Genomic DNA, 14,448 nt, shown 5'->3' with positions numbered 1-14,448 from the left:
TGTGGTCCAGCTGAGCTCTGCACACGAGATGGCTCTCAAGGAGCCATCTCCTTGAGATACCTCATTCCTATAACCAGGTGCCTTTACAAGGTCTTTTTGGGGCCACTGGTCCCTTTTGCACTGTCTGCCACCGCCAGCAAGAGACTCATTCTTTCGGTCCCTGCTTTCAACCAGCGATTGATTGGCATCTGCCTCTGTGCTCTACCCACCCCTCCCCCACCCCCAGTTGTTTAAACCTGAAAAGATAGCTTCCTGATCTCAAGTCAGAGTTAATTCCGTTGAAAATGAAGTGAAGTTGAAGGTGAGATGTTTCCATGGTAATCTGATGAGGAGAGCTTGAATGGAATAGAGCTAACTTGGTAGAAGCACCTGGAAGTTGGGTCCATGGTGGTCAGCCCCTCCCTGGAGGGGAAGGGCTTTGTTATGGCCCCTGAATCTCCTGGGGCCCCACTGGTCAGACCAGCTCCACTGCTGTGTGCAGAGTCTGTTGCAGCATCTCTGTGAGGCTCCCATTGAATGGGTTTCACCGTTTGTCATATTGCTGCACTCGATTGAACTCTTAATCTTCATTGAATTCAGAAAAAGACTTATTTTTGTAACAAAATCAAATGAGAAACTTCAATTTCATCTAATATGTCATCGAAGTTCTTGGTTCAACCTACTGCCTGCTAGACATCCAGAGTAGTTACTATCCCTCTTTTATCATTTTATAAATACTCTTTGGGACAGTGATCTCATACAGTTACTGGATGAGTAGTTGCATAGACACTTCGTTATGCTGTAGCTCAGCATTTGCTCTCTGGCATGTCTTCTGTGGTTTTAATTTTCTTGCAGACCATTGAAATTATTCAGAGTGGGTCAGTAGCGTTCAGAAAGCACCACACCACATGACCAGGTTCTTTAGAACCAGGTTCAGACTAAGCTTTTCTTTTCATTGTGTCTGGGGGTGGGGGGTGGGAGGGGAGGTTGATAATGCATGCACATACCTGTTTGAAATCATTTAATATTGTTGCCTTATCAAGAGTAACTCATATTCATTGCAAAAGAAAAGTTAAAGAGAAAAATTCACCCTTGATTCTAACAGTTACTGTTAACAGTTTCGTTTCTTTCCAGACAGTTTAAAATTTTCCTCTTTACGTGGTTGAACTTATACTATACATGATGCATTTTAACAGCTGCACAATATTCTCTCCTATGATTGTATCGAGTCATTAAAATATCCCATATTGTTGGACAGTTTTTTTCCCCCAATTTCTTGCTATTATAAATAATATTGTGATGAACATCTACATAAACAACTTATTTTAGGCCTTTTCTGATTATTTCCTTGGGATAGCTGACTAGAAATAGAATTATTGGATGAAAGAAGTATAATGTTTTTAAGGATACATGAGGGATACTGCCAGTTTTGCCTGTTACCCCACATTCTCACCACTGGTGACTAAAACGTGTTCCCTTTTACCTTGTTGAGCCCCAAATTAGTTCTATCCTAGAGGCAGCTTCATGGTCATGTTCACACAGAAAGGCTAAGAGTTTGAAGGTCAACTGCTGCAGCTCTGATTGACCCACTGGAATATCTGGTTTGATAAGGCTTGACCAGGTCCTTGACAAGCTCACCAGCTGTTTCTTTGTTAAAGCAGGAAAGTGACTCATATATTGGAATTACCTCTGCATCACCTCCCATTGCAAGAAACAGGGTTGTCCTTCACACCTCTGCCCCCTCACTGTCCATATCCTGACCGCTGTTTCTCAGTAATAGCTCTCAAACCTAGCCTTGCCTTTCCACCTCCATCACCTCTGCGTTAATCCAGGCCTGTAACACATCCCGGTGAACAGCGTCCCCATCTTCCTAACCCTGTTTAGTCTTCCACATTGTCATATTCCAGAGTTCTCTTCTTGAAGACAAAGCTGATTAGGCCCGTCCCCTCCACTGCAGGAAGTCTCTAAATCTGTCATTGTTCTTCAAGGCCCTTTACGATCTGATCCCAACTTCATCTCCAGCCATCCTGCATGTGGCCCTCACACCTTTCACTGTCGTTCCAACATGGCAAACTGTTGGATGTACCACCGTCTACTTGGAGTGTCCTTCCTTCCAGCTTCTTTATCTTCTATTCATCCCTCGAAGTAAAACTAAAGCATCAAATCCTGGGTGAAGCCTCTCCCAGTTCCCCCAGCAGACAGTTGCTTCACCCTCCATGTTGTGTTGTCCAACTCCGCGTTGAATTCACAGCACTGTGGCTGCTGCGTGGTACCTGGTGAGGAGTCCTGGTCGCCAGCCTGTCTCCACCACTTCTGCTCAGTCCTCTGGGTCAGGGTCCTGGTCTTGCCTTTTTTCCCATTGATGATAAAAGTTTGTAGAATAAGTGAATGAATGTCTTTATAATGTTTAACACATAATTACTATTTTTAATATCTTAATTTTATAGATTTAACTTCACAAATATTAGCATTGATCTAATATCTTAAGATGTAATAAGTGCTTTTGCCTAGATCTTAAGAAAATACAGACCAGTGCTTGGCCTTGACTTGAATTTCTTTTATTACGAAGTCCTCATCCTTTTTTTTTTTTTTTACTTTATTTTATTTTTGTGGTTTGGGGGAAATATGACAAATATACCCTCTTTCCTAGCAAAGGAAATTTTTATTTCCTTTTTTTAAATAAATTTATTTATTTTTGGCTGTGTTGGGTATTCGTTGCTGCACGCGAGCTTTCTCTAGTTGCGGTGAGAGGGGGCTACGCTTCGTTGCGGTGTGTGGGCTTCTTATTGCAGTGGCTTCTCTTTGTTGTGGAGCACAGGCTCTAGGCACGCGGGCTTCAGTAGTTGCAGCACACGGGCTCAGCAGTTGTGGCTCATGGGCTCTAGAGCACAGGCTCAGTAGTTGTGGCGCACGGGCTTAGTTGCATATGGGATCTTCCCGGACCAGGGCTCGAACCCGTGTCCCCTGCATTTGCAGGTGGATTCTTAGCCACTGCACCACCAGGGAAGCCCCCGCATCCTTTCTGTGCCTCTTTCTCATTCCCTTCCTCCTCTTCTCTAAGAAGAGAACTGGCAAAATGCCTGTGGGAGGAAAAGCACAGGAGAAGGTGATGGACAAGATAGGGTAGGGAGTGTAACCTTCTCTTCTCCCAGGTCCTTGCACAGTAATACGTTACTCAAAGTTTATGCCGTGACATTGGTCCATCGTGTGAGCTGTTACAAGGTTTATGTGAAATATAATCAGTAGTATTGCCTTATGAAGAAATGCTTCCTTTCATAAAGAATTCTCTGCATAATAGACTCTAGATTTGATGGCAAATCTAATGTCCTCAATGACATGTTGGCTCAAGGTCAGTATATTACTTGAATTAAGTTCATTAAATGATTCTACTCATCCATTTGACATGTACACTTTGGGTTATCTTAATGAAGTCACCTCCTCTAAGGATTTCAGATTAGCAAAAACTTCTACCATGAGTTTGGTGTGAAAGCCTCCAAGTGAGTTTTTAAGGTTAACAGTCAGTGCACCAGAACCCTTTCTGTGGAACACTCACAAATACAGTGAAGTACATTGTTAAATAGATACTGAAAAAGAATTTCTGCTTACACCTAGAACTTTCTGTGATTGCTTACTATCCCTTGCTGAACATCAAGCAACAGTAATGAGAGAAATAATGAAAATGCATTGGGAAACAGAGATTATGCATTTTAACACTAGACATAGAGTCCTTTCCATACTTACTTATAACACTCCACAATGGACCAAGACGTACCTTTGGAAACACAAAATCCTATAGTCATAGGACATTATTAGTGCCATTTAGTCAGGGGCATATGCTTGAGTAATTGGTAAGAAGAGAATGTGGATTCCAAAGACAGATATTTCTGCCTGTGACCATCCTCTGGAAAAGCTCAGCAGGAAGCTTCATGCTGGGTCTTTACAGAGTGGTTCCAGCTGCCCGGGAGCGCTTGGCTACAGAGGCTGGGGTCCTGACGCCCTGCATATAGATGTTCCTCATTGCCCCTCAGGCATTGTGGGTTCTGTCCTTTGTGCCTGGGCAGTGAATACTGCCCCTCTCAGAGCTTCCAAGGTGCCTTCCAGGGAGAAGACACCACTTCTTTCCTAAGGAACTTTCCTTCCAGATGCCTTTATAGTTTTTCATTTACTAGTGACCAGTGGTGAATGGAGCTGCCCATAGAATCTGAGCATAAAATTTCCCCAGCTTTGTAGGAGTCATCCAGTTATCGGCCTGGCCAGTGACGGGGAGGGGCTGCCCCACCCCCATCCTGTGTTTCTCCATTGATTGGCCCCATCGCTGCTTTGCTGGGCATTGGGCCTCACTCTGAGCTGTAGAGGGAATGTGACCACTAGTAAGTTCAGAGAAACCAGGAGAAGGTGTTGAATCAAAGAGAAAGGAACTTTCAAGGAAAAGGTTGGGGGAGGGCAGATGTGAGGATGGTAGGAGAGAACGGAGAAAAAAGATAAGCAGAATGTGTTAAGCTGTAAATTCTTATACATAAAAAATAGCTCTTAAAAATATATTGTTCTCGGGCTTTCCTGGTAGTGCAGTGGTTGAGAGTCCGCCTGCCGATGCAGGGGACACGGGTTCGTGCCCCGGTCCGGGAAGATCCCACATGCCACGGAGCGGCTGGGCCCGTGAGCCATGGCCGCTGAGCCTGCGCATCCGGAGCCTGTGCTCCGCAACGGGAGAGGCCACAACAGTGAGAGGCCCGTGCACTGCAAAAAAAATAAAAAATAAAAAAATATATATATATAGTTCTCAAAAAGCATAGTTTGCTGGGGGAAAAAAATGGATTGAAATGAAGTGAGGTTGTTTTTGAAGTAGGAATGTCCTCGTTACTGAGAGGGAGGTCCATCCAGCATCCCTGAAAAATGAAGGAAATGGTTATCTCAATGCTGATTCCCTTCTGGGAGAGCACAGGAGGCTGCCAGTTCCCTGCGACAGACCATTGTCATTCCTTATCATTCCCCTACATCATTTACACAGAGATTAACTAGAGATGGAAATTTCTTCAGTTGTTTCTATAAGTATACTCAGCTGGACTTTTTCTCTCTTTCCATGGAACAGAACCTCTGATCCTGTCTCCCTACCTATTTGTATTTCAGTTTTAGTTTCTTCGTGTGGTATGTTCCACAGCCATGCGATGATTAAGTTTATATATTTTGCAATGACAGTCTAATGACTCTTGGCCAACGGGTATTGTTCCCAGCTGGTTGTTACAGTTACTGTCAGCCTCAGTGGCCCTTGATCAGGTTCAGGCCACAAGATGAGAGTTCAGAGGCTTCCGCTGAGCAGAGGAAAACAACAGTAGGGACTGGGGAGGTGGAAGTTTTACCCAATTCTGGGAATCCTAGAGCATGTTGCGATTGTGTAGAGCTTTTCCCCTTCATGTCTCAAGTATGATGAGAAATTGTGTTTGTCACATGGAGCGACTCCACCATGTGCCGTTCTTTTCACTAGAGGACACAATCCCAAAGAAGGTGGTATGCCACTTCAGCGGGAAGGCCTACGCTGATGAGGAGCGCTGGGACATTGACAGCTGCACACACTGCTACTGCCTGCAGGGCCAGACCCTCTGCTCGACCGTCAGCTGCCCCCCGTTGCCCTGCGTCGAGCCCATCAACGTGGAAGGGAGCTGCTGCCCAATGTGCCCAGGTATCTAAGCCGCTGCCCTGCCACTTTTCAAACTGGGATGTTGATTCAAAAGGAAGCTAGAACAGACTCAGAACCTCCCCCACCCATCCCTTAGCTCCTGTGGCCCAAACAGACCTGGCGGGTAACTTGAGAGCCTGTGACCATCTAGGTGAGTGCGTGATTTTGGTTCCATGCCAGTATTGCTCTCTTCTGACTCGCATTCTCTAAACGTTAAGTGGCAGGCCTTATGGGTGTAACAGACCTGTGAATGACACCTGCCGTATCCGAGTAGCACAGTTTTAGTGTAGTGTTGGACGAGCCTAGCGGAAAAGGTCCATCATCGGACACAGTAGGGAATGATGTTCTAAGGTGAATATCTATCAGAACCAGAATGGAAGAGCTGCATTTAAACAATACGATGCTGGTCCAATCTTTCTTCAGTTCATCAGTTCCAGTAGTACCCAGGCCACCTCGTGCAGCCTTCTCCCAAGCCCTCCTGTGAACTTTCCGTCTCTTCCCACCTAGACCAGAACCACGGAGCACGCCCCCAGCTGGCTGTTGCAGAATCACATGCCTACGTCTGTCCCCACATTCCACCCTTCATGTCAACTTAGTAATCCGCCTCCCAATTTCAAACCGAAGTCCCCCACAGCCGCCCAGATCCTCCCCCAGGCCTTCTCCTGGTTTCCATGTCTGTGTCTCCTGCCAAAACAGCTCCTTTGTTTTCTGCCCCTCGTTGCCAGCAATGCAGGACCTGAGCCCTCAGCAGGACAGCCTCTGGGCAGTGTTCCAGATCTAAAGCCCTGAACACACAGACTTCACAGGCACTCCAGACCACACAGACCAAAGGGAGGGCTCACTCTAGGAGCCCCTCCACGTTCACCTCGATTCTGTGTTTTCTTGCGGCATTGTATTAGAGGCTTGCTCCGTGCAGCACAGTGGGCTAGGAGTCAGGGCAACTTAGAAGGGCATCTACACCGTGCACTTGTAAGATGGGATAGCCAGTTAAACCCGAAGAGTTTCACTGAGCTCTGCATACATTTGCCTTTTGTTTAGCTGTTGTGCAAACTAGCCCTAATGGGCACTTCTAAAAATGTCCATTTATCCCCTAAAAAGGATGGGATATTCTGCCAGGTCAGGAGGCTGAGTCCTTTTCAGATCTCTTATTGGGTGCTTTTCATAGTTCAGTCTCCTTGGCCTTGTTTAAGGTGTAAATTGAGACTCACAAGTTCACTTCTGTGATGTCGTATCCCTCGTTGTCCACATAGGGAAAAAACAAAATCCTTAAGTGTTTTGCACGAGAAGAATGAGGAAAAACATGTATTTCTCATTGGAGTTGCTTTATCTATTACATTTCACCTGTTTCACAAGTTTCATACCAGTTTTCCTAGTAATATGCTTTGAGCAGTTCAAATGGTGAAACTTGATCTTATTTATTCAACCAAGATTCATTTCGTGCCTACCCTGTGCAAGCACTGCTCGAGACCCTGGGGAGACAAGGGTGAATCCAACAAGTCCCCGTCCACACAGCTGATGGTTTCATAGGGAGAGACAGGCAGCACATAAGTAAACAGTAAATAGCGCACAAGATGAGGATAAGAGTCACAGAGAAAACACATAGCGAGGCCGGGGTGGGGGAGGAGGGGCTAGGTAGAACAGGAGACAGGATGTCTGATGATCCGAGAATGCCTCACTGATCAGATGACATTTATAAAGGGACCCAGAAGAGTGGCAGGAATCATGGGGTAGAGGCAGAATCTCTGTGGTACAGGCAGGACAAAAGCCCAGGGGGTGGGAACATGCCATGAACGTTTAAAGAGAAGCAGGGAGGTTGTGTGGATGTGACCCCATGAGCAGGGAGGGTAACTAGAGGAAAGCAGAGAACTAGCTGTGTGCCAAAACACGAGATCTCATGAGCGATTTTAGAATTTTATTGGGCAAGATAGAAACTCTGGAGGGTTGTGAGCAGAGGAGTGATGGGACGTGACTTGCAGGAGTGGAAGCAGAGAGGCCAGTGGTGCAGGTGAGAGATGAGTGTGGCCTGTACCGGGGCAGTAGCTGTGGAGGTAGGAGAAATGGTTGGGTTCTGATTCTAGTGAAAGGGTAGAATCCATAGCATTTGAACATGATGTGAGGAGTGAGAGGAAGAGAGATGCCAAGGACGACTGTAATGTTTTTGACTAAAATATGGAGTTGCAGCTCTGGTGTAAAATCAGTTTGGTTTGGGGAGTTTTTAGTTTGAAATCTCCATTGGACATCTAAGTGGAGATAATGAATAGACAGTGAATCTGTCTGATCTGGAGTTCAGGAGAGAAATGGGAGATGGGTCTATAAACTTGAACATTGTCAGCCACAGGTGGTTTTTAAGCCTTGAGACCGGACGAGGTCACTCAAGGAGTGAGTGGATATAGAGAGGAAAAGGGAGCCTGGGACTGAGCCCAGGAACCCTCCAACTTTGGGATCTGGGCAGGTGGGGAGGGACTGGCAGAGGAGACAGAGAATGAGCCCCTGCCACACGGGAAGAAATGGAGAGAGCTATGGCCTGGGAGCCACATGGAGAGAGGGTAGGAGGAGTGCTGTTGGGTCACATCAGGTGAGAAGCAGGGACTGACTGCTGTGCATTTAGCGTTTTCCTAGTCGTCGTGACGAGAGCCATTTCCATACAGTGGTGGCAGCAAAATCTACTTAGAGTGGTTTCTAGAGAGAAGGGGAGGGGGTGAATTGGAGACAACCATTACACAGCCCAGCTACAGACCACGAGTGCTAAGTTCACAGATAGAATTTTCCTGTGGAGTAGAGGCGGGTCTTGGAGGCTTTCCCTGAAGGATTGAGCTAGACCTTGAAAGACAGGTGGGTTCTCTTAATTGGAGTGAAAGGGTAATCTGACCAAAGACCCTGAGACAGAAAGGTCAAGGCCAAATGCCCCTGGAATAGGGAGTTCTGGGAGCGGGAAATAAAGACAGAGAAGATGACTTTGGTCCAGATTTTTAGGGCCTTAATTGTCAATTGGAGAGGTAGATTTTGTCCTTTGTCCTTCGTGGCTCTTTTTTTTTTTTTTTTTTTTTTTTTTTTTTTTGCGGTACGCGGGCCTCTCGCTGTTGTGGCCTCTCCAGTTGTGGAGCACAGGCTCTGGACGTGCAGGCTCAGCGGCCATGGCTCACGGGCCCAGCCGCTCCGCAGCATGTGGGATCTTCCCGGACCGGGGCACGAACCCATGTCCCCTGCATCAGCAGGCGGACTCTCAACCACTGCGCCACCAGGGAAGCCCCGTGGCTCATTTTTGAGCAGATGAAACACAAGATCATGGAGGTGCTTTGGGGAGCCACACAGTGATCTGTAGGAGGACTGAAGCAGGGGGAGACCAGAAGCCAGGACAGCTGTGACTTGCACTGTAGACGTCCCAGATGTGTGATGATTAGGACCCAAATTCAGGTGATGGCGGCAGGAATAGAGGGAAAGATCCGCTCTCCTCGGTTGCGAGTTTAATAGAGGAAAGAGTGCAGGTTTCACTAACATCCTGCTCATAACTAGAGATTTCTCCAGTGACTTCTCAGTCAGCATTTACTGTTGGATTGGAATTGAATTTCTGTTACGTCCCCCTTCTGCTTCTGATGTATTATTCATGAATCATTTCTCCATCTTATCTCAGCAAATTTTGCAGTCAGGTGAGCTCTGCCACCTTACATTTGATTAAGTGTGGCCCGCCAGGAAGCCTGGATTCCTGTCCCATTTTTCTCCTGGGCCCTCTGAAGTTTCACGTTGCCAATCCTCACCTGGAAAGCTCAAGCTACTTGGCTTTGTCCCCTACGCACATCAGCTAACGTTCTGAACAGCCTCACCCTTACAAAGCACTTTCCCCCTCTGCCATCTTTGGATACGAGTACCAGACCTGTGAACTGATTTGCTGGTTAGTACTTGTCCCATTTGATAGAAAACAGGGTGAGAAAAGCTAAGTGAATTATCCAAAGCCATGCAGCTAGTTAGCAGAAGACCCAGGAGTCCCCAGTCCTAAGGTGACTTACAGTTCCATCTCCCAGAAAATAGTGTCCTCCCCTTGTAAGCCCCAAGCACCCTGCCCCATATCCAGAAAAGGACATTTTTAAGGAGGGTGGCTCTTACAATGGGCCAGGTGCCTCTGACTGTAAAGTACATCCCCAGTAGGTTGTCTTAGGTTCCTCTGAAGTTCAGGTCAAATCTGACCCCAGTTGTAATTCTTTAATTCTGACCATGTGCCCGCGATCTGTGCCACCTGGCCAGGTAAAGATTTGTGTCACTCCCCTGGCCCTGTCATCCACAGTGCCAGCAGCTTTATAAAGGACTCTTGTAGTAAATGCCAGAAGGGTTCTATTTTAGAGTTGGGATTGAATGCAGTCTTTGGCCATGGCAGGCCTGGGCCTAGGCATGGAAACACAGCAGCACCCACACTTCTTTTTGTTTCTTCAAGCAGTTTTTCTGCTGAAAGTTTTATCCTTTTTGACAAAACTGCTCAGAGGTGGCTTCCCTGTTAAGTTCACATCAAAGGGAAATGACCCTCTCCCCTTAGACTTGAGGGCTCTGAACTGGAGCTCTGAGTATTTTATGATAAAGAAGGAGGCGTGGGTAGATTTTAATCAGAGCGGAACTGAGTTTAGTGGAGCAAACTGGTCCAGAGGACAGGCCATGAGCTGCCAGACGGTGAGAAGTAACTCATCATGAGGGGCCCGTGAGGGCAGGACTGGTCTTGCTCACAACTGTATCCCCCCAGCTTAGGCCAGTGCCTGCCACATAGGAAATACTTGGAAAATATTTGCTGAACAATGGTGATTAGCAATCACTAAGTAAGACATCCTCCTGCATCCTAGGTAGATCCTTCCAACTTTCCCCTCTGTTGCCAAGGAGGGCCTTTCTAAGCACCTGTGGGAAGAGAACTCACACTGTCAAGTCTGTGTTGTTTGTAGAGTTTCACTGAAATCTACCTGTAGGCAGGTATGAGGCACAAGAATTTCAACACTGCTTGCCTGCTGCTGTCACTCAGGAAAGACCCTGAGCTGAACTGAATTGACCCCAGCCCTGGGAGTCTCCGCAGAGGAGGTCTTTGCTGCTTAGCTGCTGACATTCACAGGTTTTTGGCATGGATCTTTTCTCCCGAGGCCTCAGAAGGCAGTGGTAGGTCAGCCCCTGTTGGGATAGGAAAGCTCCAGGCTGTGCGCTGGACCAGACAGGGCAGGGGCTCAGGGTGCCACGGCACTGAAACATGTCATGTAAATGTCAAGGGGGTTTTCTTCCCGAATTCCTCCAGGAAATTCGTATCACATATCGAGATGTCTCAGTGGGCGAGCTGAACACCATCCCTACACACACACACACACCCCCCAGACCCACCCAGCCCAGACTTATTGAATCAGGACCTGTGAGCGTCAGCATATTTTATAAGCTCCTCAGGTGATTCAGATGATAGAAAAGTTTGGAATCACTAGTTTATACTCAGACCCCTGCTTCTGTGGATGAAAATGTTTTCAATAACTTCTCTTTTTAATTCTAGAGTTTTTAGAGACCTGTTGAACCTTTCAAAACTCTAAGAGTGTCTACTTCTTGCCGTGTTTGAGGTCTTAGAATTTAAGTAAGAAAAGCAAGAGCCAAAGTGACTTTATTCTTGGGGGCAATAGGAAGACCTGGGCTTTGGAATCACAGAACTGGATTGGAAGCCCAGCTCTGCTGGTTCCTGGGTGCATAATCTTGGGCAATTTCTTAACGTCTTAGCATTTATTTCCCTGGCAGATGCTCGGTTAGCTCACAGTGGAAGATTAGCACGTACTCTATTCTCTATCACTCTTCCCTTCTCTCAGATTTATCCTTTTTAAAGTTCACTTGTTGAAAGGCTGGTAACTTTGGGATAGAACGTGATCACTCTGAGCAGAGAGGATTTTCTTTTAACTTATATAACGTATTTCATGTATTTTATTTTGGACTAAATTAGGCTGAATATTAGTGAGTATTTCGTATTACCAGTGTTGGGTAACCCTATTATAAAAATCAGTTAATAATATGGCAGGCCCTGGCCAAGAAGTACATGATTGAGGCTGACTTCTATTGTTATATTTTGAAAACAGAGGTTCTTAAGAATTATTTCTTTTAAAAGTTGGCTAATTATTGTTAGCCAGATGAAGTAGGGCTATACAAATATTTATGTAGGAACCACGGAAAGCTTTGGATTTTCTCACTGGTCCCTTTAGAACTTGGCTTCAAAAAAAAGAAAAATCCTGATATTGGAGATTAATGAATATCATTCTTCTCGGTTTTGTTTCGTTGTAGTATCTTGTTGACCAAAGTGTCTATATGATCGAGTTAGATAATATTAATATGTTTGCTCAAGATCAGTTTCCAGTCTACATGGTTCCAGGAATAACACAGTAGATATTTAAGACTTAAATTGGGCAGCACCTCGTGAGGTCTGCCAACATCCATTCCCATTGAGGGGAAGGGAGTGGAGGGGAAATGAATAAAGAATGGAAGATGCTGTAACTTTTTCACTTCTTGTGACATATTTCATATAAATGATTCAACACTCATTTATTAAAGAGCAAGTTATTAAAGTATAATTTATTAGATGGAAAGTAAAAGAAGTCCTTTCATTTCAGCCAGTGACCATCAGCTTGCACGAATCTGTAGAGCCAACAGCGTTTGTCATGAAAAAGCAGAGCTTCTGACCCAGGTGGAGGAGTAATCTTCTCCCGTCTTTTTAAATCGTTATAGGACATGTTTCCCACCCCTACAAAGCTAGGAACTGTAGCATTAATGATGTCAAGGTGGAAACTGGATCTTTCCTGTCCCAGGACACGTTGTGTTGTATTGCATGCACCGTCCATTTGGATTGAGGAGACAAGTCAACAGTAAGGAGCCCCTCCGTCATCTCTTATGAAAAATGTCCCCTTCTTTTAGAAATGTATGTCCCAGAACCAACTAATATACCCATTGAGAAGACAAATCATCGTGGAGAGACTGACCTGGAGGTTCCCCTGTGGCCCACACCTAGTGAAAATGACATTATCCACATCCCCAGAGGTAAGTGCCGAAGTCAGCTGAGATCTGTCTAGTCTTGTGTATGGTTTACTTTTTTTTTTCTTTCTAATTTTCAAAACTTCTTTTGGGTAACCTTTTAAAATACGTGCCCAGGTAAGTTCAACTAACCACTCCAAGATAGACCTGCTTGGCTGTAACATATTTAACAACCCAGGATGATGAAATAAGTCTGCAGGTAACTGGGTAAAATGCCTTTTTTCTGGTCCCACATGCTCAGAGGCTTAATGACGATGGAGAGAAATATGTCCCTGGTCATAAGAGCTTGGTATCTGGAATTTCTAAGCCATCTCTCAAATGCAGGTGTGAGAATAAACTTTGTAAGCAGAGTAATAATAAATTACCCACTTGTTCCTATGGATTCTGTATTAAGCATTTATGCATTAGGTTACCCTCTTCTTCCAGGTAGTTTTCACTCCATGAGGAGTTCAGTTTATTACTGTGTTGATTTTTCCACTCATCAGGCTTATTAGTCCACGTGTTGTTGTTTTTTTCCCCTTGCTCTGTCCTTTTAGTTGTGTGTAATAGAGATGTTATTCTGCCTCTCAGCTGCTAAGTGGTAAAGCAAGGCCAAGTTCCTGTCAATCTTGCCTTCTCTCTAAAAGTAGTCCTCTTGATCAAAAGAGTATAAGCTTGCTCTTAGTCATGACTCAGTACTGCCTCCTGTCTACTCCAAGGACATTTTCAAAATCACTGTTAGACCGTTTTTATATTTCTTTTGGAAGAAGCAGTATTCATTGCTTGAGAGATTAATGGTCTGTTACTCTAGATACTGTAAGTGTTATGCTTGGATCAAGCCAGATGACCAGAGCACCAGATTCCTGGACCCAAGTTTTGGCTCCTTATATAACTGCTGACTGAATGGTGCTTCAGCATTATGTTTACAGTCATTCAGTCAACAAATATTAGTGCCTGCTCTTTGCCACATACTCATCTGGATGCTGAGCTTTAGTCATAAGCATAGCCATATTTATTATGTTACGTTGAGGACTCTGTATGACATAATATTTCTGTTATAAAGACCCTGAGGAGAAATTTCTTCATATATCAGTAGCAAGAAAATTTATGATTCTCCTAAGCAACTGATTTGTTTTAATCTTAAAGACACTGTGAATCTTATTGATGATGCTTATTTCCATTTTTGCTTTGGCTGCTAGGAAGCTTAAAGCTAATTTTATGGCCTGCTTTTTGCATCAAAACAATTTAAGGACTAAATTTTGTAACAGACCTCAACTGAAGCTTCATTTTCCTTTCCCCAAGATTTTCCTTAATTTACGTTTTAATCTTCTTATATGACATATATTCCTAAAAACACTTCCAATATCATTTGGAATGTGGGAAGGTGAAAATTCATTCTTTTATTCATTGTGTTTTTAAAACCTGAATTCATCAATAAAATGTTACTTTTTGGGCTTCCCTGGTGGCGCAGTGGTTGAGAGTCCGCCTGCCGATGCAGGGCACGCGGGTTCGTGCCCCGGTCCGGGAAGATCCCACATGCCGCAGAGCGGCTGGGCCCATGAGCCATGGCCGCTGGGCCTGCACGTGTCCGGAGCCTGTGCTCTGCAACGGGAGAGGCCACAACAGTGAGAGGCCCACGTACCGCAAAAAAAAAAAAAAAATGTTACTTTTACCTTTGGCATTAGAAACTACTCTTCTTTTTGGCCACACCGCACGGCTTCCGGGATCTTAGTTCCCTGGCCAGGGATGAAACCCGCACCCTCAGCAGTGAAAGTGCAGACGGAGTCCTAACTACTGGA

At 45.2% G+C, this 14,448-nt stretch overlaps 2 protein-coding genes across 9 annotated transcripts in view; one reads left to right on the top strand and one right to left on the bottom strand.

The window, feature by feature from the left end:
• Positions 1 to 14,448, bottom strand: part of FEZ2 (fasciculation and elongation protein zeta 2) — an 85,031-nt gene that overhangs the window by 20,582 nt on the left and 50,001 nt on the right. The window lies entirely within an intron of this gene.
• Positions 1 to 14,448, top strand: part of CRIM1 (cysteine rich transmembrane BMP regulator 1) — a 208,751-nt gene that overhangs the window by 188,564 nt on the left and 5,739 nt on the right. For 4 of the 5 annotated variants that reach the window (XM_019942869.3, XM_033838733.2, XM_019942872.3 and 1 more), the window contains 2 exons: positions 5,462 to 5,656; positions 12,554 to 12,676. In XM_019942869.3, coding sequence (XP_019798428.1) covers positions 5,462 to 5,656; positions 12,554 to 12,676 — 318 coding nt within the window. The remainder of the gene's footprint in view (positions 1 to 5,461; positions 5,657 to 12,553; positions 12,677 to 14,448) is intronic. The other variant, XM_019942870.3, reaches the window with a different exon arrangement.

This window comes from Tursiops truncatus, chromosome 14, assembly GCF_011762595.2.
Source record: "Tursiops truncatus isolate mTurTru1 chromosome 14, mTurTru1.mat.Y, whole genome shotgun sequence".
NCBI lineage: Eukaryota > Metazoa > Chordata > Mammalia > Artiodactyla > Delphinidae > Tursiops > Tursiops truncatus.
This window is presented reverse-complemented; position numbering and strand designations above follow the sequence as displayed.